The following is a 26,129-nucleotide window of genomic DNA, read 5'->3' on the forward strand; positions in this document are numbered from 1 at the left end:
TCTTGATCCGCAGCTGGTGTGAGGATGTGCGTATTTGGCCAATAGCACATCGTATCCCATGAGACAAGTGGGTGTCCATGTATCTGGGCCTCATCACAAAACCATCCTCCGTAAGCTGGAGGAGATGCTCTCTGTAGAAAGCCAGCTCTTGTGCTGGCTGTATCCATGTCCTCTTGGTGTCTAGCTGAGTCAAGTCCTGGCGAATGAGCCTGGTGATCTCGGACTGTGTAAGAGTCAGAGAGGGTGCATCCAGTGAGTATTGGAAGGGAGGCAATCTGTCTATGTTGAACCCATGCGCCTGAAACCATGATGTCATCTCCCCATGCCAGCATGTTGTATCTCCCTGCATGGCTAACTGTCGAGAGGACTCAAGTGCAAGGCGTGCATATCTGTCTCTTGGAAGTTCCCAAATGCGGTGTATGAAGGAGACAGATCTGGTGAGCGCCTCAACCACTAGTGGGGGGGCAGCTAGCTCTGCTCGTACAATAGCACGTGGTACTGAAGCCTTGGCTCTAATGAGCCGCGAGATCATAGAGACCAGAGGCTTCTCCATGTCCCTCCATCCATCACTGCGGCCTGTCCTCCCCTGATGATCCAATGAAGGTCCCCAAATCTCAGCTCCATAAAGCAATGCAGAAGCCACCAAAGTGTCAAAGAGCCAGAGCTTCGTCCGAGGCTCTTGAAACTCAACCTGTGAACACATCCTTTCCAATCCACCCAATGCTGCACGGGCTTTGGTCAATCTAGAGCCGTGCTTAGCTTAGCATCTCCTAATCTATTTTAGATCCTAAGCATCCTCACTATGCTCGATTGCGGTGGTCCTCTCTCCCTTAGCCATTCTAATTGCTAATTCAATACCCCTTTGTATTGCATATTAATCATCGTGTCAATTACATCGTTAACCTTTTTCTTTTCAAGTCCTTTAGTAATGGGATATGTACTGTCAGTGCCACTACCCATGCTAATTGATTAAAAAAGAGAAGATAACGGTTGTTCATAGCTGCATCATAATTGACATGTCATTAGTATCACTAATTATATTATTTCTACGTAATTTGTGTGCCTTTTAACTTGGTTCTATTGCAAATTTGAGAACTCACTTTCACTACTCTCAAGTGTGTATGCTCACAGTGCATAATTTTGAGCCCTCAAGCTTTTGCATTCTCAAGTCACTAGTGGACTTTCATGTGTGTGTATGTGTGTATGACAGAAAAAGAACGTAGTGTGTCTGCTACTTTTTAGTGGGAGCCACTCCTAAATAAAACAAAAGGAGTTTGTCCATTTGAGCGCAGAGTCTTTTTTGCATCATTCCCTTTGCCATCACCTCGCTTTTGAGTAGCTGACGAAGGGGTGCAACCTGCTCGTCATCTGAACTCTTTCCCTTCTCTACCCGATTGCCATCGTCTGCCTGCAGCAGCTTCACCAACGCATCATCCTTTGGCCGAGCATTGCCCTCATCTGCTGCAGCTCTATCGACGCCCTGGTGAAGCCCGCCATCTTGCCCGCTGCTACTGCCTAATCGTGCCGAACACTTGTAGCATCATCTCCACCCATTGCAGTAGGATGCCATCGTTTTGCTCTTGAACTGCGATTCAGTGCCTTTCAAGCCCCGCCAAGTCGATGTCTGCAATTTGCCTTGCCCTGCTCTTCAACAGTAGTCGTCCAGCTCGCCATGAGACCCTGACACAGTCATCATCACTGGATGTGGAGGCCTATTAGCCCGCACACAGTTGCTTGGCTCCTCACTGCGCTCTCTCCTCAGCCCGCAAGCGCAGCACCTTGCTATTCTGTGATTTCGATCGGTTGCAGCTGCAACTCGGCCTCCACTGCCCGTACCTGCTTCGACTTGCACCTACCTCCATCCTCGTCATCAACCTGCACGCACTACGATTTACCGCTTCTGGTGGCCCAATCCAACCTCATCAAACCAATCAGCTGCTCGTAGCCCGCCTTGCTGTTTCCCTATCATCTGCAGTCGTCCATCGCTTCGCCTTGCTTCAATTCGCCTTTCAAGGCTCTTCATGTTAGCTTTCGAATTCCCATTGCTAACAAGCTACCTAATTTTCTTTCCTTGGCTTGGTGTTGAGCTTCTCAATGCTCTTTAATTTACTGCACTTGTCGACTGGAGAGCTTATTCGACAAGCCTTACCTTCTTAAGAGGCTCATCACATGCAAAAGGCCTGACAAAGCAAAGCACTCTAATAGGGGGTTTTTTCCACCTAGCTTCAAAACTGCTTGGAGATTTTGAAGCTCTCATCCCAACGTACGAATTGTCCCACGACTTGGCCAAGATTCGTTTTCTTTGCTGCTGTGTAAGCTACACATCTATAAAGCATCATTGAGCTTCAACGAGCATTCAAAGGCTCCCCATTAAGCATTCGAAAGGATTTTTTCGCGCTTCAATTTTTTTTTTGGTGAAGAGGTGCTTCATATTGGAGAGTGACTTCACGAATAATTTGTAAAAATCTTTGAAGCAAGTGCTCATGAGGACTAGACACTGCCCACTCACCCGGGTAAGACCTTCCTAAAGCACCATCATACATCGACAATTCAACGGTCATGGCTTTCACAGGTGGCAGGCAAAAACCAAGGGGTACTTAATGCGAAAGCAGTTATGGTCCGTCATTAAGCCACCAAATGATGATGACATAATAGAAACGCGACAGAGCTTAGCATAGTTTGCGGCTAAAGATGAGCAAGCTCTTGGCATTTTACTCACATCGCTTGACGACAACTTTGTGCATTATTGCACCACTGCACATGACGCATGGATAACTTTAGAACAACATTTTGGTGCTATTACCAAGCATTCCAAAAGTGCATTAAAAAATGCAACTTTATGGATTGCTTATGGAGCATGGAGAAGATGTGTCATCCCTAGTCAATAGGCTCAAAAGTATTTGCACACAATTGACATATATAAAATGCCCTGTAGATAATGAAGACCAAATTGCTGTGCTTCTCAAAGCAGTACCAGATGCAGATTTTGGCCAAATTGTAACAGTGCTTAAAGAGAAAGACCCAATCCCTAAAATTGAAGATGTAATAAACTCTCTTCAAGAGCACGAAAAGAAACTCAAAGGCAGTCAACAACAATCAAGTGGTGCTTATGTGGTCTTATCCAACCGCTCCAACCGCAATCACAAAAGCAACTTAAAGTGCACACACTGTGGCAGAACAAATCACCTTTCAAAGGATTGCTATGAAATCAATCCTCGTCGCATTTGTGGCAAAAACAACCATGCTACAAAATATTGCAGACTCAAAGATAAATCTTTACAGGTTATCAATTACAAAGAGCATTTCAAGCATAAACCAAAAGCAAAAATCAACCTTTGCCACCATTGAAGATTCTGACGAAGATAACGACAACAATATTGGCTTGGTTTATGATGATGTGCTGTGAGCATTATCTCTCTTGTATACCTTACCCTCTATTTGTGCCAGGGAAGGCTTCTGTGTGCCTACACCCTGATGTTTTGTGTGCCTACATCCTTTGTGTTTAGGGGAGGCGACTTTGTGTTCAAGGGGACGTTTGTGAATTGTGTGCCTCACCCTAGTGTGTTTTGAGGGGAGGATTGTGTGAGTGATATGCAACCAAAATCCACATAGGGGAGAATTGTTGGGATGCGAGTTTTGTTGCATCTCTTATGTGAACAGTCTCTTCCACCTAGAAAAGCTTTATGTGTCAAACCATGTAAAAAGCCTCTTGCAACCTTTGTAAAGAGAAAGCCAATTGTATTGTGCATTGGAATCCACCTTTTGTGCTCATGTGTCAAAAGGTTGCCTATTTGTAAAGCCTATATAGAGGCAGGTTCAGCTGAATAATATTAAGCTTTATCATTTGCAAGCATAGTCTATATTGTATTGTCCAATAGTTTCTCTCTCAAGCTCTACACTAACCTCTCCAAGCATGCTTATGCCATGAATGGCACACTAACCTATCCACCTTAACCCTACAACTAGAGAGAGAGAGAGAGAGAGAGAGAGAGAGAGAGGGGGGGGGGGGGGGGGGGAGAGAGAGAGAGAGATCTTAATTTAGATTTATTGTTTTGAAAGGTACAATTTTTATGTTTTTCCCCGGAATGACCTCCACCTTGGTCTGCCTGCCACATCATTGTCATGTGAGGCTTCTGCGCTTGAGTTTCTAGCATCCCATGGGTTCGACTTCAATCTGTGCATACAGGATGGTAAGCTCTTTCAAATTTTCTCAAATCATGTGTCTGGTCATTTTAAATTTCTCATGTTTCCCATCAATGCAAAGTTTGTAGGAAGCATTTAGTACTCCTTTCAGGAAAAAGAATTCACATTCTTTGTGCTAAGTATCTTTTCCATAGGTATCTCCTCACCAAAGTTCATAGAAATTTTTTTCTCCCCTTTTTTGTAATGAATGGAAGCTTCATTGATGACGGAAGTCATGCTTGTCTTTGACAAGTTTTGCCCTGGTGATTCAGTAATCTCTTCCTGTTGTTACAGACTTTTTCTTTGCATTCAAGCAAAGACTTCATGGAGGGCCTTGATGAGTTTTTACCTTGTTTTATTCAATATTGCAGGTATATCCTATTTATCAAAGACGCAAGAAGTCGAAGCAAGGGCACTGCTGGTCAATGAGCTCTCTCCTTTTAGACTGAACACTTGTAATTGTAGTAGAACCATAAATAACACCTCAGATATAGTATTTGCTGAAAAACTTCGAGCGAATATTGAGAAATGGCACAATAGTATCTGTGCATGCAGCCCTGGTTTAAGGTTTCCAGGGAGGGAGTTAGCAGCAAATTTTTTGGCCTTGAGCAAAGGTCAAATTAAAGATTTTGAGGTGCCGTCTTATGGTATAAACCAGTGCCCTTCCTTTACTCTGCAGTTGGAGAATCACCATCAAGTTTGTCTCGCACAAATGGTAAGTTGTCCTATGTCAAGCATATTTCCTTACTTTCTGCCAATCCTCTCATATAGGCACGAAGCTGAGGCAGGAACTCTTTTTGAAAGTTTGTTTTCAACTATTGAAACAGAACTATGGGGTCTGTCATGAGATGGTGGGAAGGTCACACATCTTAATGGTCGACTCTTTTAATTCTCTTGAAATGGCAACCTTTTCAAATAGTTTTCTCAAGTCAGTTCTTACCATTCAATTACCAATGACAGATTTATTTTAACCTGTCTTTTGGAAACTCATCTGCCTGCTTGTAGAATTACCTGTTCTTTGTTACTCATCGTTGTTTTTGCTCTAAAACAAATCCGGTCTGTGTAATCTCTAAAGCAAAATGCATGTGGACCACCCAGAGACGATACTTCCAAATGGATTAAATTATGCGTGTGGTTTACTGAGAACAGTCTCTGATGTAGAAAACAAAAGGGAAGGGGGTAAGGAGAAGACAATCAAGACGTATGCAAGTTCTTACGTATTTCAATCTGACCAATTGTTGCTAAATTAGCTTTATATGAAGGAAATCTAATTCTAAATGAATTATTCGATTATAAGTGAAAGGGTTGTTTTTATAAATATTCCATAGTTTGGAGGTATTCGAGCTGAGTAGAGTTGTGCACAAAAGATGAGACAAGCACTTGAATGAAAATGGGTTGAGAGAGAGCTTTGAGGAAATGCGGTTGCGTTTTTGAAAAAGCGAGTTGCTTTTCGGGAAAGCAAATGCTTTCTCTTAAAGGAGTCTTATGTTAGAATTGCATGTGTGCATGAGACTGCATCTAGGGACGCCTTGGTTGTGATTGTGTAAGAGCCGGGTCCCCCTATGTTGCAAGGGTATTTGTAATATTAAGAAAATACATTTGTATAAGTGTCACATATACAGCTTTAGAGATTAATTGGATGAAGGGAACATTTTCCTGAATTCCAGCAGTACACTTAATCCTCGCTTTTTTCTTTGTATTAGAGAGACTTAAAGAGTGACTAACCAATGAAAAAGCGTCCTACTCTTCGACGTCAACATCAAACCCATGATGATTTACTATTCCCAAAAAGTATAACCTAAGGATAGTCTTACATATCTTTAGTGGTCTTGTCAACTTTATAAGTAGGACTACTATTTAATGTTTTTTTCCTCATAATACCTCTAAACTCACAAATCAAAGGGGGACTCGGCTCTAAGCATGGTTTTCAGCTTATAAGTTTTTGCTGAGTTTTTGGCAAGTTCAAAACTTAAAAAAAAAAGCGTTCAACCACCCACGTTATAAGTGTGCAGCCATTGGTAAAAAAAGGCCATCATAAAGCTGGCGTTCCCATTTGGTTGCCAGACCCCTCCAGGCTCCCTCCTTTATTTTAGCAAGAAAAAGCATGCGCCAACCCTCCTCCCCTTTAAGTGCCACGGGGTCCCAACCATGGGATCAATGGTCCCAAGTGAAAGATCAATCTGGACCATCGATTTGCTAAAACTAAACTCGGAATCCCGAGTTTAGATTTTTCAAAACTAATCTCGGCATCCCAAGTTTAAGTTCTATCGGCCACGTGGGGCCTAATCTCGGGATGCCCCCCTCTCCCCAGCTGGGATTTGAACCCTCACCACTAGCTTGAGAGTTTGGGGCCTTAACCATCACACCCGTGTGCGCTTGATGTGTTTTTCCATAAACTTAAACTTAAAACAGTAGATTTCAACATAAAAACTAAACTCGGGATCCCGAGTTTAGTTTTTACGAATCGACGGCCGAGATCTGCGAGCGCTCTTGATTTTGCACAAGAGCCATTGATCCCATGGTTGGGACCCCGTGGCACTTAAAGCTGAGGCGCGCCAACCCTCTCTCTCTCTGTCTCTCGCTTGCGGTGCCCCCACCTCCCTCTATTTTGCCAAGTCCAGGACAACGTTCCCCTATTCTTGTCGACTCCTCTCCTACTTAGGTTAGGGCCGTACCGGTCATGTGAAATAGGTACCTGCTCTCACTCAAGTGTCCGGTGGTAGGGACGCTAGTCAGGGTTAGCCAGTTAGGCTTTATGAATGGAAAGCGAGACAGATGTTTATCCTTGTGTCATAGGTGGTTGCTTGGCTCATGTCGTCTCATGAAATGCATCTCCCAAGAGAGCTGAAAGAACGGGCTTCCCTTCCAAATCCTTTACTGACGAGATTAAATATATAGTAGGTAGATGTAGTGTTTTTCTGATTCTCTGTCTGAACCATAAGTACAGTGTTTACACAAGGATACTCTTTTTGACTTGGTGCTTGAGCAGGGATTTAACATTTGCCACTGGCTTTGTTTCATCACAATCTTATTTGTAACATCGGTATAAGTTCCTTTGTGATGTTCCCCTTGGAAGTAATTTTTTTCTTTTGTTTTTGGACGACTGCTGGAATTATACAGGTGGTCGAGAAACATTTCAAGGACCTTGTTCCAGCTATTAGGAGTGATTGTGGGTCTGGTTCAAGTCATGATGTCAAATTTTTTTTTGCTAAGTCAAAAGAGCACTTGGATTTCATGAAAGTAAGTACCTGAAGTAGATATTCCACTGCCAGTTGGTGTTAGAAGCCTTTACTTAAACTGTTTTATATGCAGCACGAGCTGGAACAGGATTGTGAACAAACCAGTATTAAGAAGGCGGTTGGTTTTCGGTATGTTGTAGATGCTATTGTGTCATCACAAAAGCCCCTCATAGGACATAATTGTGCTCTTGGTAATACTTTGGACATTGAATCTGTTTTGGTTTTGTTCATTGAAAATATCACATTGCTTATATTACTGTGGTGTTTGCGATGGATACAGATTTGGCCCACATCCATAGCAAATTTCTTTCACCACTTCCTTCCCATGTAGAAGAGTTTGCAGCCTCTCTACTATCTAATTTTCCGTCCATAATTGATACCAAGTGTCTAATGAGACTTGAGCCAAGCCTTCAAGCATTTTGGGCTCCAAGAGTGACTTCGCTGAATGTTATCTACTCTCGTATGTTCAAATCAAAGAATATGGGCTCGCGGAACTGGAGCCTCACCAAAGACACGGATAAGCAGCCTCAGAGGGTTCAAGTAGATATTATGGATGGCTTCAAAAGGTTGATCAATTATTTTAAAACATTAGCTGCCTTCTGTTTTTAGCTGCTTGATGCATTGATGTAATAGGCTACTATAACTATATTTGGAAAGAAAAGCCATTTTTTTAATTAACTGAGTTTTGCACACAGGTATCAAGACACCAATACCAACCATCTTCATGAGGCTGGTTACGATGCCTTCATGACTGGATGTGTATTTGCTCAAATCTGTCAGCAGCTTCATGTCAATGTTAAGGATCTTCTTTCTGCTGCTCATGATACTTCCAAGTTCCTCAATTTATTGAACATGGGACGTGGTGTGCTGGATTTGAACACAGGAAAGCCATGGGAGACGGGTAACTTCAAATTCCTTGTGCTTTATGCTAGTACTTGAGGAATGTCATAGTGACCTTGCTCTTGTTTTTCAGATGCAGTCAAGGAGGACCCAAATCAGACTTCTGTGTCTCTTACGGAAAAGGAACCTCAGTGTGCAGAAGGTTAGTGGTCTTCAAAATCATGCAGTAAATTTCTCTGCCTCTTGCACAAAAGGAACTCCGCATATGGAAGGTGTTGTGAAGCCATGCAATCGTTTTTGTGTAAGTTCTGGACGGTAGGAAATTAAGAAGAACGAACATAAGCAATTTTATAAAGGATGCGGCCAGCATCTTTTTGTGGTGATGAATACATTCACCCTATAGATTGCATTATCTCTGTCGTGTTTTGCTATCTCAAAGCATTGCACATGGGAAGCCAAGCTCTTGTTATGGTACCCTAACAATTTTTTCAGATTCTAGCAAGAAGTTTTACTGGTACACCCATTTGTCTGGAATTGATGGCATTCTCTTTACTTGAAGAGATTATACAAAAATGACTGCTTGATAAGGGTGGCTATGACTGCTTGTCACCCTTATCAAGCAGTCATAGCCACATATGAGGAAATCATGTTTCAGAACCAGACAAGTGCACTTGTCCTTGTTAGGCATGCATGTGCCGGCGCATGCATGAATGTACCAAAAAGTAACACACACAAAGATGTAACACTTTTGGGAGACGAATTCCAATAACACTCACTTTTAAGAAGTCGAGTATTGACGTTAAGTTTTAGGAGCTTGGGACCAACCACACTTGTTTCACTGATTCTGTCGAGTCCGAGCTCCATTGCTTGTTTTGATTAGTTATAAACAGTTGTAGAACTTAGTGGCCTCGATTTCTGAGTGCTCTCTTTTGCAGTTTCACCTTTGGTTCAAAATTTGTAGTGTTCTAATTATGTTATTTTGGTAGATTGATTTCAAGTCTGGTCAAGGAATCTGATAGTTCTACATGGTTGCAAGTGTCAGTATGGTGTGAGAATCCATTCAGTATGGTCTTCATTTTGTGAGATGTATCTGACAAGCATCAGCTTTTATCAATATCCCACATGATGTGAGTTGATCTTGAAGCGTCTCAGATGTGTCAACGAACAATTGTAAGGCTTGTGCCTCATTACCTTTATTAACTAATAGACTCCAGATTTAGTGTGCCCTTGATTACCTCTCTCTCAGGGTAGTTGCGGTACGCTATTGGTCCCCCTCTGTGACATAGAAGCGATCATTTCTCAAACATAATATACTCGTTGTGTGATAGTACGAGGGTATCAACAATTTTCATCAAATTGTTGTGTGATAGTATGAGGGTACACACAAAAGTGCTCTAGTATAGCTAAGTGTATCCCGATCTTCCCTATGCAAATATATTTGCTTCCCCACTTCTCAGCCTGTTTCATGTAAATTATAAATGTAACCCACCAGGAGAACTGTGCATGGGATATAGACCCCCGATGAGTGAATTGCTCATTCCATCGAGGCTGGAGACTATCCATAACAGTGTGCCGTCAAAACTCATTTTAACCCATAATTGGCAACACAATAAGCATCAATAGATCCGCTACAATCTTGGTCTTCATTGGTAGTTGAGTTTGGGCAGCAATGATCACAAATTAACTGCCACTGATTTTCTCCGTAGCTCACATAAGTTGCCTCCTCAATAATAATATATCTTCCATTAAAGCACAACCTTGGAAGCTTCCAAGTAACCTGGACCTGCTTTTGGGCCTGTTCTTTCTTCTTGGTTATCCGATATCAATATTTCATTTTCATTTTCACGATCTGACATTGGTACCTGCATCCTCACCATGCACTCCACTATCTCTTGCCTGTATACCTTCACCAGATATCTCAAACAAAACAAGGCTAGCTTTCCCAGTTTCAGCAGGCATCTTTAATGGGAAACTCTCTCTGATATTAGGAGCATGAGCATTCCATCCAAATCCAAACCCAAAACCCAAACCTTGACAATATGCAACCAGAGTGATAATATCTTTTGCATGGAAACACTTCACCTCTTCTCCAAATTGGAACACTTCTTGATATACTACACCATGCATTTTCTTCCTTAGACAGCTTTACAGATTTCAAGGTAGGTAAGGTTGCTACATGAAGCTTCAAGGCAGATGTATAGCCATATTTATTTTCTTCATCCTGCACAACATGATGCAAAATAAATTCAACTAATGGATTAGAGAAACCCTCACTGTGATGCGGATACTCTTCAGTATCATCACTGGTCATGTTCTCAAGCTAAGGCTTCACCAAAATGGAGTGCGGGTGTATACGAGCCTTTGTTCCTCTGCTGCCATCAGGCTGTACAAATTCAAAACCACAGACACCACACTGTGTGATGGAAGCTTCTTTTGCCGGCTGAGTAGTGCCATGGTCACAATGGCATGTAACAAAAGACAGGCTCAATGCTAGCCTCACGAATCTGGCACCCACATGTGGCACTAATTCATCCACCTTAACATGCACTAATTTGGACTTACTTTAGATTGCCCAGCAGTCACAAACATACGTAGCTGATGGTTACCATCCCCCTTGCCGTTGGATGATGGTCAAGAAGGAGATGAAGTCCATGCGACTACATCTCAAACAGCATAAGTTTTCCAACAAACTGTGTCTCCAGTTTAACTTGTATTCAGTCAAAGTTCAGGTCATCAAGTTTCTTTCAACGGAGGCATCGCAAGACCTCTTTGAAGAATTGCTGACCTTTTTTCAACTTGCAACACTTCCGCATACAATCTCAGAACAACCACTTGCAGACAATGATTTACATCCATTACTCCTGGCAAGATTGCTAGAATTTTCCCTTAAAAGCCCTCAATAAGGGCATTCCATGCTAAGGCAGATGGAAGCTTTGTGAAAAATATCTGCGACTTAACAATCTCCACCGGTAGCAAATTCAGCATGTACTCTGGTGCTCTTACAACAAGTGTGGTGCTCTTAGTTATGCAGTAAGCATTCTCGAGAAGCTTCCCTCTTATAGCACCACCATCAGAGTCTTCATGCGAAACCAACGCTGCTTGACATCCCATAACAGCAGCAGGCAATGCTTGAAAGGAGCAGGGCCCCTTCTTGATGGCCCAACCAGAGCACACGCTTCCTTGTATAAAACACTTTTGTGCTTGGGTAAGAGTCACTTAGGTGGTGGTCACATAGGTTGCATTTGTACGTTTACACACACACACACACACACACACACACACACACACACACACACACACACATACAATGTTTTTAAACATTGTTTATGTGTATTATACGTGTGTGTCCGTCCGTATAAAGCAAGTTTTGATTGAAGTATATTTAGATCGAAACCCGCTTTTTATATTGAGAACATAGCATGGAAATTCGAACGAATTCTCATGGTGTAAAGCTATGGTTGATATATCAATGAGGCATTCTTGATTGCACCATAGCCAATATATAATTAGGATTATATTAGAGGGTGAGCTCAATACACAACGTAGAACAAAATAGCTTGCTTGATGATTAGAATTTGAGCGAGATTACAAGCTTTGGTTATGACCATTTATAGATTCAAGGTGGAGAAGTGTAATCAATGGTTGAATGGATATGCACCACTAGTGGAAATGGCAAGGGTAGTGTGAGCTACCACAAGTGGCATGTGGCCATCAAGTGTGTAGCACGTGCGTAGGGAATGAGTAGCATGTATGAGGTTTTGTAGGTTCCATAAGAATAATGTGACTATGCACTTAAAAATGGGCATGCTTGGCTTTTAGGGAGTGTTCTCATTGTGTAAGCCTTATAAGATGAAGCTTATACAAAATGCATGGATTCTTATCAAGGACTTTTATATGGGTTACTTAGGATAAATGCGTATGTCTCAACTCATGGGTACTAGATTGTAGTGAGGACAAGAAAATGGAGAGTGGAAAGCCGAGGAATGAGCAGGAGCTTACTGGTCCAGCAGATGTTAGCGAGCATTGATCGAGAAAAGCTTCCAAAAGCCAAAAAATGGGAATTTTTTTAAAAAAGTCCAAAAGTCGTTTCCACCACTGGACACACACACACACACACACACACACACACACACACACACACACACTCTCACTTATGAAGGAGCATATACATACTAAATGGAGTAGGTGTTTTTGTCCTCAAAGCCACATATACAAAGAGAGCTTCTCCTTCAAAGACACACACACTTATACATACTTAAGCAAAAATCGACAGCATTAACAAGTATGAAAAACCACAAGGATTTCAAACAAGGCGTCGGCACTCGATGCTTGGGCCAAATGTAACCCAAAATATAGACTGTTTATGTATGCATAACTTGCCAACAATAGAACCCGAGCATCATGTAGGGATCACTAGTACATACCTATGGCGAGGTCATGAAAAGGGTGCTCCAGCCACCTGTATCACCGAAAAGATCTTACATTTAAGAATCCCCCAACTCAATAAAACCTCACGAAAACCACATATGGCTCCACAAAAGCGTACAATGGCAATATCCACAAGTAACGTACAATACCAAACAATGCGCTTAAACATGTGCCAAATGATGCATACCCACGATTATTGCAAGTGATTCTCACTTGCTAGTATATCACTCTACTCCAGCTACGTGTACCTGTGTGAATCACCTGTATTTGTGCCTGTAACCTGTAACCTGTAACCTGTAATCCCAAATCCCAAAGCTGAATGTACTTGAAGAAGATCCTCAATAGGGACACCAAAAGAATGTGAGCGGGATGGAAACATACACAACGCCTCTATAATCACCCGACACACTCTTGGGATGATACACACATACACACACTATGGGGTACCACTCGGCTTACACAATCCACCTGACCAAAACAGGGAACACACCGATGGAGTGAGAGAAGAGAGACTATCCATTTTTTCACTCAACACAAATACACTCACACTCACACACCCTCCCCTCCCCCCCCCTCCCAAATAACTCAGGTCAAAAGAGGAGAATTTCTAATGTTTAGGTACAATTGAGCTTGGGCCAACACCAATGGGGCAAATAGCTCACACAATATGGATGAAGTATGCCAGATACAATCACAAATTTGAACAGAGGCTTCGCTCACAGTAGAAACTTACACAACCAAAATAGCATGAAAAAGTGAGGAAGCGGATATTCCTCCTCTTCTCTCCACGTTTTGCTGGTCTTTTTCTCAGGTTTTTCAGTTTCCACACTTCTCTTTATCCCTTGGGCACCTTTGGTCTTTCGATTGACCTCAAACAGACCCCGAACATGCAAAAAACTAGCAACGCAATGCATTTTTGTCACCCTTCTACATCCATCCGCACACCTGGCACTCTACTTTTCCCAAGAATGCATCCCGCAATCACGTGAAGTGGCCGCCAAATACAATTCTCATGATGACCTTTTTGCATAATTATCAGAAAAGAACACCCACATTGTGTCCGTACTTATCCACATGCAAATATTGACCCCATTCAACCTCCTGACGCCATTGGATGCCGTTTGATACACCTGCTTACCTCATGGTGTCGGTTTTCTAGCAGCTCCTCATTATTGTAAAAAAAACACACTGGTACTGATGATAATGAAAATCGATGTACTATGTACACGCTATCCTACATGTACACATGTGGGCCCCACATAACCACCTGGCTCTGGAAAATGGGCAATCCTTTATTTGATGCACCATACATGTGTATGTACATATGCGCAATCACTTCTTCCAAAAAACTCCTAACAACGAGAAGGCACGGATGGAGAAAAATGAAAAGAGAGAGATATCAAATTAAGTCTCGTGCCTTTTAAATTTCTCTTACATAATTGTCGTTTACACCTCATGTCTGCCGAAGTTGGGTTGATCCCAACAATCGCCCCTTTAGCGAAACTTAGCATATTCATCATATCATCACCATACGCCCCAACTTGTTTTGCGACCCACTCTCATGAGGTTAATGGGTAAACCTAAACCCGAGGGTTGGGCATCCAAAAACCTTGCATGATGGTAGCTCGGTAGTAGCACCAGGTTGTGAGAAAACCTAAAACTCACGGTACCACTTGTCGAGCTCGTGGCAAGTGTGCTGATCGACATGGCGAGGAGAGCGAGAAGAGACGAGATACGAAACAAGAGACAAGGCACAGTTGAAGCAAAATGAAAAGAGAGAGATGAAATTAACTTGTGTCTTTTAAATGGCTCGTACATGTCGTCTCTGCCCAAGTTGGGATGATCCCAACAAAATTCACCAAAAAAGAAGAAGTTCCAATGCAATACACTCTAAGTAACTCCAATTAGACCAAGAAGAGTATTGGCTTGAGGAACTAGACCAAGAACATGCTCAAGGCTTGGTTTATTAAGAGTTCATAGAGAGTGTAATCAGTACTAATGTTATTATGCAATGCATGGAAATTCTGATTAGCAATTGCAATGGCTAAGAGAGAGAGGGCCAATGCAATCTAGCAGAGTGAGGATGCCTAGGATTTAATGGATTAGGAAATTCTAATATAAGCTACACTGCTCTGATACCACATGCACCAATGAGGCATTCATGATAGCACCATAGCTAATAGTTAATTAGGATTAGATTAGAGAGCGAGCTCAATACACAATGCAGAACAAAATAGTTTGCTTGATTGATTAGAATTTGAGAGAGAGATTACAAGCTTTGATTATGGCCATTTATAGGCTCAATTTGAAGAAGTGCAATCAATGGTTGAATGGATATGCACCACAAGTGGAAATGGCAAAGGTAGTGTGAGTTACCACAAGTAGCATGTGGCCATCACGTGTGTAGCATGTGTGTAGGGAATGAGTAGCATGTGTGAGGCTTTGTAGGTTCCATAGAAATAATGTGACTATGCACTTAAATGGTGTGTGCTTGGCTTTTTGGGAGCGTTCTCACTGTGAGTGTAAGCTAAGGCTTACCCCAACACAGGGGCCTTCCATTGTGAGCTTGTTAGAGCACTTGTCATTTATGTTCAACTTGTTAAATTTAAACTCTCATCGAGCATGCAAACACTCGTCGGCCGAGGGACACCTCTCGGTGATCTTTTAACAAAATTAGGCGACGGGGGGGACGTAGTGGGACGACCACGGGGCACGGTGGCACTCGACGGGGTTGGATGGTGCAAAAAAAGTCTCTATGCGCCATGACGTGCATGGGCTAGTTTTGACCAGGTCAGAACTCCCCCCTGCGCGCCGTGGTACACAGGGACTTTTTTTGTTTCATCCGATCCCACCGTGTGCCGTGGTCATCCCACCGTCTCTGTATGTCCCCCCCCCCCCCCCTTGGTTTTGTAAAAAAGTCACCGAGAGGTGCCCCCGATCGACAGGTGCTTGCATGCTTTAGGTTTTGTGCACACTTTTCCGGAAATGAAATTTATTGGACAATATGAATCATAAAAAAAAACAAGTACAAAACGTTGATATACTCATCGATTAAAAAAAATAATATTCTATATTGATTTGGATATTACATTATGGTTGATTAATTTTTCTTTGAATTACATCTATGGGTATGTGGCGAATGGCTGACTTGATGCCAATGCAATTTCCTACGGGTTTGTCACCTCTTGAAGGACTGACCCAAGGTGCCTGCCCGTAAAGGCATACAATGCCGCCTCTCAATCCACCAATATACATTTGTGAGAATTTAGGGTGAGGGAATCTTCAGCGAGTATGACACTAATGCTTTGCACTTAAGCAGCTCCCTAGAACGATTCTTAGAGAACTATGTGTGAGAAACTTGAAGAATCGATGGCCCCATTTGGCTCAGGTAGTGCCAAAGCAAGCTATCCCTATCCATGGGCACGTTGCGTGAACCTCAATTACGCATACAAACTTATCAACATGGTATGCCGTCTGCAAAGAATTTTAAATGACTTTAACACTTGTTGTAAGGAAAAATAGACAATTAAGTAGGTTAAGAAGTGTTTACCTCAATTTCTTCATCCATCTCTTCCTTGTAAGATCGATGCTATAGCGATTATCTCCGCCCATAGCGATTAGTGGTTTGTGTGGATGGAAAGCGCTTTCCGGTATGCTTTCATAAAATGAGGCACATGATTTGATTTTCACAAGTGTACTTGCCACCGTTGGCATCAACTTTTATTTGTTTTCATTGGGGAGGAAGAAGAGGCTTGTTGAGAGACCTTGGTCTTCAAAGTCAATTTGAAATTTGACTTTCTCTTCCTTTCCACTGGGATCTTTCATGTCCGCATAGGTGGAAAGCACCGAGAGTGACTCATCTTCTATGAGTCCTAGTGTTTTGGCAATGTCGTCAAGGAACAAAAAGTGACGATCATCCACCACCACTACATGTAAAGTGAGAATTTGGAGGTGTGGGACTTCCTCTAGCACCTCATCTCCCTCTATCATCCGATCTTCCTCCTCAGTGGAGCTGGACGAGTGTCATAGATGATTTAGTCTGCTCATCAACCTCTTTGTAACTTCATTTGATTCCTCCACAATAGTCACAGACAGTCTTTGGCTGGCCTTTTCTTTTGATTTTTCCTTACTCATGCCCTCAAGCACAAGTAAGGCCAGAACCATGTCCCAAGAAATAAATTGGGTGCCTATGCACCCCATGCCCAAGTCTATGAGATTATCTACATCCTCATCCTTGGCTTGTAGTCCCATTCCGTGATGCCTTTAATAAACCTCAACAAGCAAAAACGAATGTTTTAGTCGGCTGCATAGAGATGTTTGAGGAAATCCACCAACAACCACACCATGTCGGATCCCTCAAAGACTATGGCATAAGTTTTCATGTGCTGCGCCATGTAGTCAAGAAAGCTTTTGAATGCCTCTACATGAAGGTTGGCAGTGGCCTGCATGTCAATTGTCCCCTCGAACACACTGAGTAGTTCATGTGCTCGATCAGCAAGTCCTACCTTTTCTAGTTGTGTGAGAAGTGCATCAGAAGACGTTGCCATGAGTTCGTTTGCGAAGAAGATACGAAAAAAGAGCTAGAGTTTTGTGAATGTGAGAAATGAAGTTTAAAACTTAGAAAGTCACTTATATAGCTAAGGTCACTTTTTAAAAAGCACTTAAAATTAACGTCAAAATAACTTTAAACTATAATTTTAAACAAAATCACGCGACAAAGCATTGAAAGACACCAACAATGAAAACATTTGTGCTAGAAATTAAAGAAAGTGTACATTTTAATATAAAACATGAACAAGTTGAGAATAAACAAGTATGCGCAAAGATGAGATTCAAAACACCATATGTATTAATGGGAAGCTTTTACAAAGATACATTGTGGAAACGGAATGTTCTCACATATAAAGCTCTTCTTTTTTTTGGAGTGAACAACCTTTTCATTGATTACAAAGAGATATTGCTTGGGCAAGGTATATTTGCAATTAAGATACTTGCAAAGGTGATTGAGATGCCAATCATTACTCACTGCAATGTCGTCCATTGCATCATCGTGGAGACATATTTGCAGGTCAATCAATTATCTAGCAGCAATATCAGAGTCTAATGCCTCCCATTCTCGGATTGTTAGCTATCATCTTCTATAGGGAAATACCATTGACAAGCTTTGCTTCGCAATATGGTTTCTGAACACCACATTCTAAGACACTACAAAGCACTTGATTCTATCTCCCTGGTGGTTGACCACCTTAATCTCCCATTCCACTGCAAGGAATCCGTTGATCGCACTTTTCCCTTTGCAAGTCCACATTGTTGGTGTCCTGTGAACACGTTGAAGTCGAAAGAAAAACACAAACACATGAAGAGACAGAATCCATGTTTCCATGGCTTTGTGGAAATCATAGGTGCACTTTATTACTGCTTGCACATCCGCCTCGATTCTTCTTCTGGTTGTTGTGATCAAGGCACTATCTGGCTTAGGCTATTCCAGGTACTGCAAGGTTGGTAAGTGAACCAGAGAAAGATTACCATACCCATTTCGCCTAGGCATGACATACGTATGGTTATACAAAAAAATGTCCCGTGAGGCAAGCTCAAAGGATGGAAAACCAACATAGAGAAACTTGTCCAATGTTAGTGTGGACGGCTTCAAAAGTTCTTGTGAAGGACTCTATTGGCTCCCACTCTACAAAATCGAATGGAAAACATATGCAAACATGGACAAAAAATTCTTACAGTCATCAAAAGTAACGTACACGGTAGAAATACAAAATAGATAATCTAGAAACTTAACAGAGGAGTAAAGTTATAGTTTGCAGGAGACCTCGATGAAGACACTACTGTCTCTAGCTTCAATTGTGAAGCAACATACACATGATGTACCTTCGCAAGCCTCTTGCCGTCTTGTGTTTGTTTGAACTCCATGATCTTCCCTTCCAATGGTGTGCTCAAGAAGCCATGTGTTTCCTTGAGACCTTGTGTGCACCCTTGAGCTGGGTTGCATTGTTACCCACATCATTCATTTGAACTCCATCGTCACCCAACATCCACTATCGTCTTGTACATTGCTGCATGAAATTGAGTCAATGACACTCCTAGGTTGGTGAGTACCTGATGATGCCATTGGGAATATTGCCATTGGAAATAGTGACACAACCTACATACAAACACTTATTATTAATCATTGCACATCCATGTTCTCAGTTGTATAAAGAGCAAGATTCTTGATGGTACACAAAGACGATACTTATTGTGATACCGCTCCACCTGCTTATTGGCTCAATGGGGAAGATAATGTTGCAAAGCTTGAGAGGGAAGTAGATCCACTCTAGAGAGCTTAATGAAGAAACCTGTTGAGAAAAGAAAGAGAGATGATCTAACAGAAGGATATGTTGCAGATCTTCAGCTTTAGGTAGTGGTGCTTAGTGAGGCTCATGTAGAAATGGAGAACTTCATCTTGAGGAGAATGCAATAAGCTTGAGGAGGGAATGGAGGTTTAAACTTCTATTGCAGAGCTTTTGGGAGGGAAAAGTGAAAGGAAGGAAAGAGAAGCAACTTGCAAGGTGAAGTGAAGTGAGGGATGGTACACTAGAGAGAGAGGAAGGGAATGGTCATCACGTTTTTTGGAGGGACCCCCTTTTAAGGAGGGGGGGGGGGGGGGGGGGGGAGAAACTGGCAGCCACCAGAAAGAGAAAGAAATGATTTTTACCCAACTCTATAGAGAAAAGTTCAATTTTTTGAATTTATAAGAGATTTTCTCTTTATATTTTATTAAAAACTACAACTTTGACCACTTGCTTTTAAGCCCTACCATACCCACCATTTCAGTCCACATGGCATCCACCCATTTCCTTCTTCCATAATCTCTGTTTTAATCCCATTGCAAATAAAGAGGCCCCCTTAGACCCCATTCCCTTCCTAATGCTATGGAGATAGAGGTGTTTACCAGACCAGCCTCCTTCATACGAGATACTACCAAAGACAGATGTGCTAGATTGGCCCTTGAATCCTCCAAACAGTTAGCTTTATAGGGGGACACATCATGTTGGTATGCACAAATGTCATCATAGAGATCTTATTACTGCCAATGACGCTGCACCAACGATCGAGCGTCCTTGACAAATTATTGTGGAATAGATCCAGAAGTTGCAGAGAGTGGAAGGAGAGTAGTTGTGGGACAACGAAAGGGTCTAGAGGGAAGGGAAGGTATGACACATTCGCTATGACAGTGAGCCAGAGAGCTGCATGTTCATCCATAGGTGTTGTAAGGATTGGGCACTATTGATGTTGATCATTGAGAAGAGTGGAGAGCTAATGCTGAGAGCTATCATCCATGATGGCGTCGGTGTATTGAGATAGAGGAGCGTAAGTGAGGGGGAATGAAGGATGACAATTTTGAAGAAATTGGAGGAGAGGGTGAGGCTATTCTGAGAGAGATCGAGCGAGATGGAAATGGGGTGGGAGGGTTCCTCATAGGTGATGCTTGCCAGCGGGGGTGACTGCAAGCACCTTGACCCCCTACATATCACATGATAAGCCACTCCACTTATCTTTGCAGGGGTCTACTACAGATGTAGAGTTGTCTACATTCGAAGAATTCAACACCCTTAAAGAATTGCCCGTGATATCCAACTCCCCCAAAACCTCCACCATAGCTATGCTGCAATTTTCATCTACCCAACACCTTATTGAGAGTGCAATTTATCACTAATCTACCATCACTTGGCCCTGCTATACAGAGAAGCCATGCCACATAAAAGATGATCCGGGTGACATCGATTGACATTTGCATGCATTCACTATAGTTCATAGCGGAGAGACTCCCTCGTCTCCCGCCTTGTGGCCCTACCCCCTTGTGTCAAGCCCTACCTCAGGCTACCTGCTTCACTCCCTACCTAAGAGAGATGAGCACCCCAGCTGTGCAGGCAGGTGCGCCCACTTGCTAGAGAGAGAGAGAGAGAGAGAGAGAGAGAGAGAGAGAGCGAGTCTGACATCCCTACCTCGTCTGCACATGAACCAAAGCACCACCACCATTTGCCTTTCCTTTCCATTTTTGAGAATTGTTGAATCTTTAAAACGAGTGTCTATCTTTGGAAGAGTGACTTCTATCCCCACAACCAATTAAAAAAAATATGCATTTTTAAAAATAACCCCACGATTTGGAACCAATGTGAATATATACCGCTTGTGTCTTTGTTATGAGTATCTACCATCTCTTCCAACCAATAAAAGTTTATGCATTAAAAAAAAAAAAAATCTCCCTTTTTCACTAACATAAAGGGAACACATCACTATGGCCTTAGCCCTTTGGGTAGGCCAAAAACCACCTTCAACTATGCAATAAAGAGCACTACTTTGGGAACCCACCAACAAGAGCATACAGAATCCCGCTGGAATGTGGCAGACAAGAAAGTTGATATGTGTGAGCATCTTTTAACACGTTCAATGATGACGTTGTAAAGGAGTTGCATACAATCCTTCTTTTCCCAAGAAAGATTACAAAACTTCCACCCGTAACGTTACATTACACCGCAAAGTAGGAAGTACCATATACATATATTTTCCCCTTCGAAAAACTTTGCAACCCTACAAAACTTATTTTCTGTAGTCACTTTCTTGCTATAGTAAGAACTATGACGAACCAATTTATTTTTTCCATTGAAAGTTCACCCACATGGTTTACAAGAAACCACACACATTTAGTTGTTTTTGAATTACATCCAAGGACCACAGGACGGGACAAAACTTAGACATTTCAAAGTATCAAATCACTACTCCTGAAAACCATAACAAGAGAAAACATCTTCCTGGTGTTCTCAAGACAATCGTGCAATTAGATGGCGATATCAAAGGCAAGATACAATCATGCAACTCAATACCCACTTGATAGACAACATAAGCGGTAGCCATAGACATAATGGCATGAAGTGAGACACTGCAAACAAAATGGAAAAGACTATGGCACATAAAGACTAGCCCAAAATCTGCAATGCAATTGCGGGGGAAAAAAAAAGCAATCAACAAGAAAAAAAATCAAAGAAGACACCAAATTTATTACGATAGACCTGCCTACAAATTCAATGAAGTTGTAATTCAAGCATAAGGCACACGTATGGAAGGAGCTCTCTCACTTCGTATGTAGTTGCAAAGCGGGAAAAGATACTTCATAAGACATACATATGGAAGGAGCTCTCTCATACTTCATAAGTTGCTGCAAAGCGCGCAAACTACACAAGAATGTGCTCTAAATTTCTACATAAAGTTAGCACACGAGAAGATAAACAACCTAAGGCACTAGGACTTTTATAAAGTGAATAGGGGACAGACAGTGAACCCCATGGTGGACAAATGTTGAACTCCTTGGTCCCTTTCCCCAAACATGGCCAACAAGAACGACACTTTTGGGCTATCAAAGCACAAAATGGAAATCAAAGAAATGAACATCATGCAACAAGGAGAGACTAGCCATTATGAATCTTTACGGCTAGCCATGGTCAGTCTTCAGCACTATGGAGAGTCAAGGACCACAAAGGTTCAAAAGCTAGGACAACCTCACAAATACAACCTTGAAAATGACGTATCAATCTCTTCTTATTGAGTGGATATAAGTCACAGCCCAAGCCACAAGTCCAAAATCAGGAATGGTTCTATTCATCCAAGAAAAACTTGTTAGACCATTGCGTGAACGACCAAAGATCACAATTCAACATCTTCATACTTGGCTTCAAAATGTGCCCTACCAAAAAGTATCTTTCTTGTGTGAAAAGGGAGCTTAATCTCTTCCCATGGTTTTTGGCAAGCAATCTTGACTTAGAATACAACCTCTTGAATATCCACCTTGTGGTTGCATGTTGCTAATGTAGTAAAAGCTTATACATAGCCTTTATCACTTCTTTATGGTGCCATCCCACTCCAAACTTTCGCTTCAGCTGGGAAATCAAAAAATTTCATCAAACTCTAGCCGACCTCTACATTACTGCTAGAAGCTGGACACACCCTACGGAAAATGACTGCTCGACGGATTATTATTTTTTGTAATTATTTATTTATTGAGAAAACTTGACATTTCACCTTTGTAAATATTGGGGCTTACAGAATTTTCCTGATTGTATCCCAGTTTTGACATTTAGATTGAGTAGATTGTTAAATTGGAACATTAGGGTTTGAGATTGTAAGGTATTTATACCACTTTTTGACCTTAATGAAAAAACCTTTGTCATTTTAAAAAAGTTTGAAGTCTGTGAGTGAGCGTATTGTGTACGAGAGAGAGTGAGAGCTTCATCTTGACGCTACACGCGCATTGGTGGTCGGAATCGAGTGCGGAGAAGTGCAGCGTGCTACCCCCGACGAGAGCTACGCGCCAATACCTACATTGCGTGCGTACGGTCCGATTTTGCGAGCTCCACCTACGAGCTTCATCTGGTGATTTGGTGAGCATACGTTATCCATTTTCGCATTTCAGCATATCCACGCGTTCGCATTGAGGAGAGCTACACATTAGGCACTTTAGATTTTGGAAACGACGACCTGCAAATTTTGGCCAGACATCCTACGTGATTTTGCAGCAGGTGTTTTGGGTTGGGATTTTGGTTCATAGACCTTAGGGAGAGCGACCTATGGGTGTTAGTAGGGTCTCCTTCAAGTCCTGTGGGGTTTCAAGATCGTTTGATGGGTATTCGGCTCTGGAAAGTGTTGTAGGAAATCTCCTCTTATGCACCCTTGAAGGCTGTAGCTTAGACTTTGGGTAGAGACCTCTGTAGGAATTAGTTAGGAATCGGTCGAGTATAGGTTGACACCCTATGCTTGCTTCCACGTGCCTGCGAATCGAGCTTCGTCCTTAGCTGATAAATCTTGTTAGGTGAGTTCTCGCTGTGCTGACGTCCATCGCGGCGTATCCGTCCAACATTGGCGCCGTTGTCGGGGACGAAAACCGTAGGTAGGTGACCGAGACTAGTCCTTGAGGATAGGGATTCTTTGGCTTGCCAAGAGTCTCGTTTTACATTTAGATAGGATCAGAGGGTGGAGGACTCTCTAGGTCTTAGAGGGAGTCTAGGGAGTGTGCGTCCAGCTTAGATCCTTCGACTTAGGTAGATTGAGATAGTTTAGGTCTTAGTTGAGTTGATGAGTAGTAGTTAGAGAGGTAGAAGTGGTGAGAGGAGAGCTTGAGAGTTCGGAGAGGCCAGGAAGCAACCAAAACACCATATCACCATTTCACATGATGAGTAGGAGTAGGGTAAGTAGGACATCACGATTTAAGATCTAGAGCACTTCATGCATGTATACTTGCTTGTTAGATTCATCACAAGGTTGTAAAAGATGCAAAAGTGTGTTTGAAAGCTGAAATGAAATCCAAAAGTTGCTGAGAGTGTTTTTGATAGAACTGCAGAGCATCAAGAGCATTTCTATCAGGAAAAAAATTAATTTTAAGCTAGGAGACATCCTACGCGTAGAATGTCTACAGCGTGATCTGGTGGAATTTTGGAATTTTGAGTTGACCAATGTGTTTTTTGAGTTGACCAGTGTGTTCAGAAGGTAGGTTTTACTCTAATTTCACCTAGAAAGTGAAAATTTGACCATATCTTGACAGGATAAGGCCAGATAGACTGAAATTGTCAGACATCCTACCCAAATTGTGCCAAGGAATTATTTTAAGACCAAAACCATAGGATGGCTGCATGAGCATGATTTGCATGATTTATTGAGTGACTGAGAGAGTTTTCATCTCAATTGGGTGAGAAAATTGGGTTCTAAGCAGACTTTAGAACTTTTGACTGAAAAAGGCTAGAACAACTAAAATTGGGGTCTTTTGAAATTCAAATCAAAATCTAAGCACACCACTGGGTTGCTGACATCAAGGGGAAGCTGTGGGTCAAGTCTGGGGTCAAACAGACCAAAAAGACATCTTACACGTAGGATGTCATCTGTGTGATTTTGCACTCCAAACTCAGTTTTGAGGATACCAAAGTGATCAGCACCTTAAGGAGAGTCTATGCTTTGCATTTGAAGCCATATTAAGCAAAAAGACATGCTACACGTAGAATGTCTTTTACATTAAATTCAAGCCAGAAACTGACTGTAGGCCTAGCAGGATGTTGTATAGCTTGAGGCAAGCCTCCTAGTCAATTTTGGTCTAAATTGGAATTGATTTGATTGATCAGACCAACATCAGGCTGTCGGAACAGATTTCTGATCCATTGAACAGCTTATAGGTGTCCAAATAAAAAAGTAAAAACAGCTGTGGACTCAGCACATCAAGGGAATCCATAGTGCAAAAATTCAGGCAAAACAAAGCAGGAGACATCCTACGTGTAGGATGTCTACTGGAGCTTAGTGAAGAGAAAATTTGACTGAGGTTATGTAGTGATGTTCCATTTGATTTAAGGATTCCAGAACTTCTTTCAGAAGTGAATTTGGACCTTGTTTGACTTTTTGACGGAGGAAAGACAGAATTAAGACTTTTTTAGGTAAATTGACCAACATCCAAGGGAAGTACAGTTCCAGATTAGCAGACCTAATCCAGAACATCAGAAGTGTATAAAATACAGTAGTGATTGATGTTAACTCTCCAGTTATACCAATCATTACTAAAATCACCTCTAGCGGTTAGATGCTTTGATTCGATTGCCGAAATTAAATGCTTGTGTACATGTATATTCAGCGGCAAAGCAAGAAGTTGTGCAGAAATTGACCCTTTGCAAGGTGAGCGGTTGGATTTGTGATAAATTGCATTGCTAAGTTTGATAAATTTAAGATCAGGAAGATACATTTTTAGAGACCAAAAGGTGGCAGGTGATCAAGGTAGCTTAGTGTCCACGGGGGAGAGTGTAACTCGAGCAAGGCTAGATCCACTAGCACCAATTATTGAGGAGGGTAGTGATACTTACACTTCATCAGACAAATCCTTCTTCATGATGAGTAGTCAATAGCCAGGAGGTTTCACCTATAACGGACCAATGCCAAGGGGAAGCATCTCCCTAAATTCTTTGAACGATTCCAAGTTCACTGTAATGTTCTTAGAAGGAACAAACTCGAGGGGAGCCCTAGTTTATTCTGACTATCGAGGACGCAAGTGTATTTGTATTGAAAAAAGACCGGCTCAGAGACTGGAAGTAATTCGAGTCTATGATGATGGAGGTAGATTCTGAGACGAAAAAGGGAATCACTATCTGATCGTTAGTAACCCTGAGGATTACAACAGATATGGAGATAATGTGGCAAAAGGAAAAATGGTTTCAGAAACTCAAAAACAGCCACCAAACATTGATCGACGTGGAGCGCTTTTTATGTATGAAAAGAAAACAACCAGGGTTTCAACTTATAATGAGAATGTGGGGATTTTTACAAGCATGGGAGCGAGGGAATAATCTCTTATTTTTGTTGCAAAGAACCCTACCCAAACAAGTTAAGCAAAGAAAAGGTTCTTTACTTGTTCTCTTATGAAAT

At 41.9% G+C, this 26,129-nt stretch overlaps 1 protein-coding gene across 1 annotated transcript in view; it reads left to right on the forward strand.

Annotated features, from left to right (window-relative positions):
• Nucleotides 1–26,129, forward strand: part of LOC147428627 (poly(A)-specific ribonuclease PARN-like) — a 119,154-nt gene that overhangs the window by 35,084 nt on the left and 57,941 nt on the right. Inside the window, exons 2-8 of the mRNA XM_086496863.1 lie at nt 4,060–4,190; nt 4,554–4,897; nt 7,303–7,422; nt 7,495–7,612; nt 7,702–7,987; nt 8,117–8,322; nt 8,395–8,463. Of these exons, the coding sequence (XP_086352989.1) occupies nt 4,060–4,190; nt 4,554–4,897; nt 7,303–7,422; nt 7,495–7,612; nt 7,702–7,987; nt 8,117–8,322; nt 8,395–8,463 (1,274 nt within the window). The remainder of the gene's footprint in view (nt 1–4,059; nt 4,191–4,553; nt 4,898–7,302; nt 7,423–7,494; nt 7,613–7,701; nt 7,988–8,116; nt 8,323–8,394; nt 8,464–26,129) is intronic.

This window comes from Adiantum capillus-veneris, chromosome 23 (assembly GCF_014529385.1).
Source record: "Adiantum capillus-veneris isolate H3 chromosome 23, ASM1452938v2, whole genome shotgun sequence".
NCBI lineage: Eukaryota > Viridiplantae > Streptophyta > Polypodiopsida > Polypodiales > Pteridaceae > Adiantum > Adiantum capillus-veneris.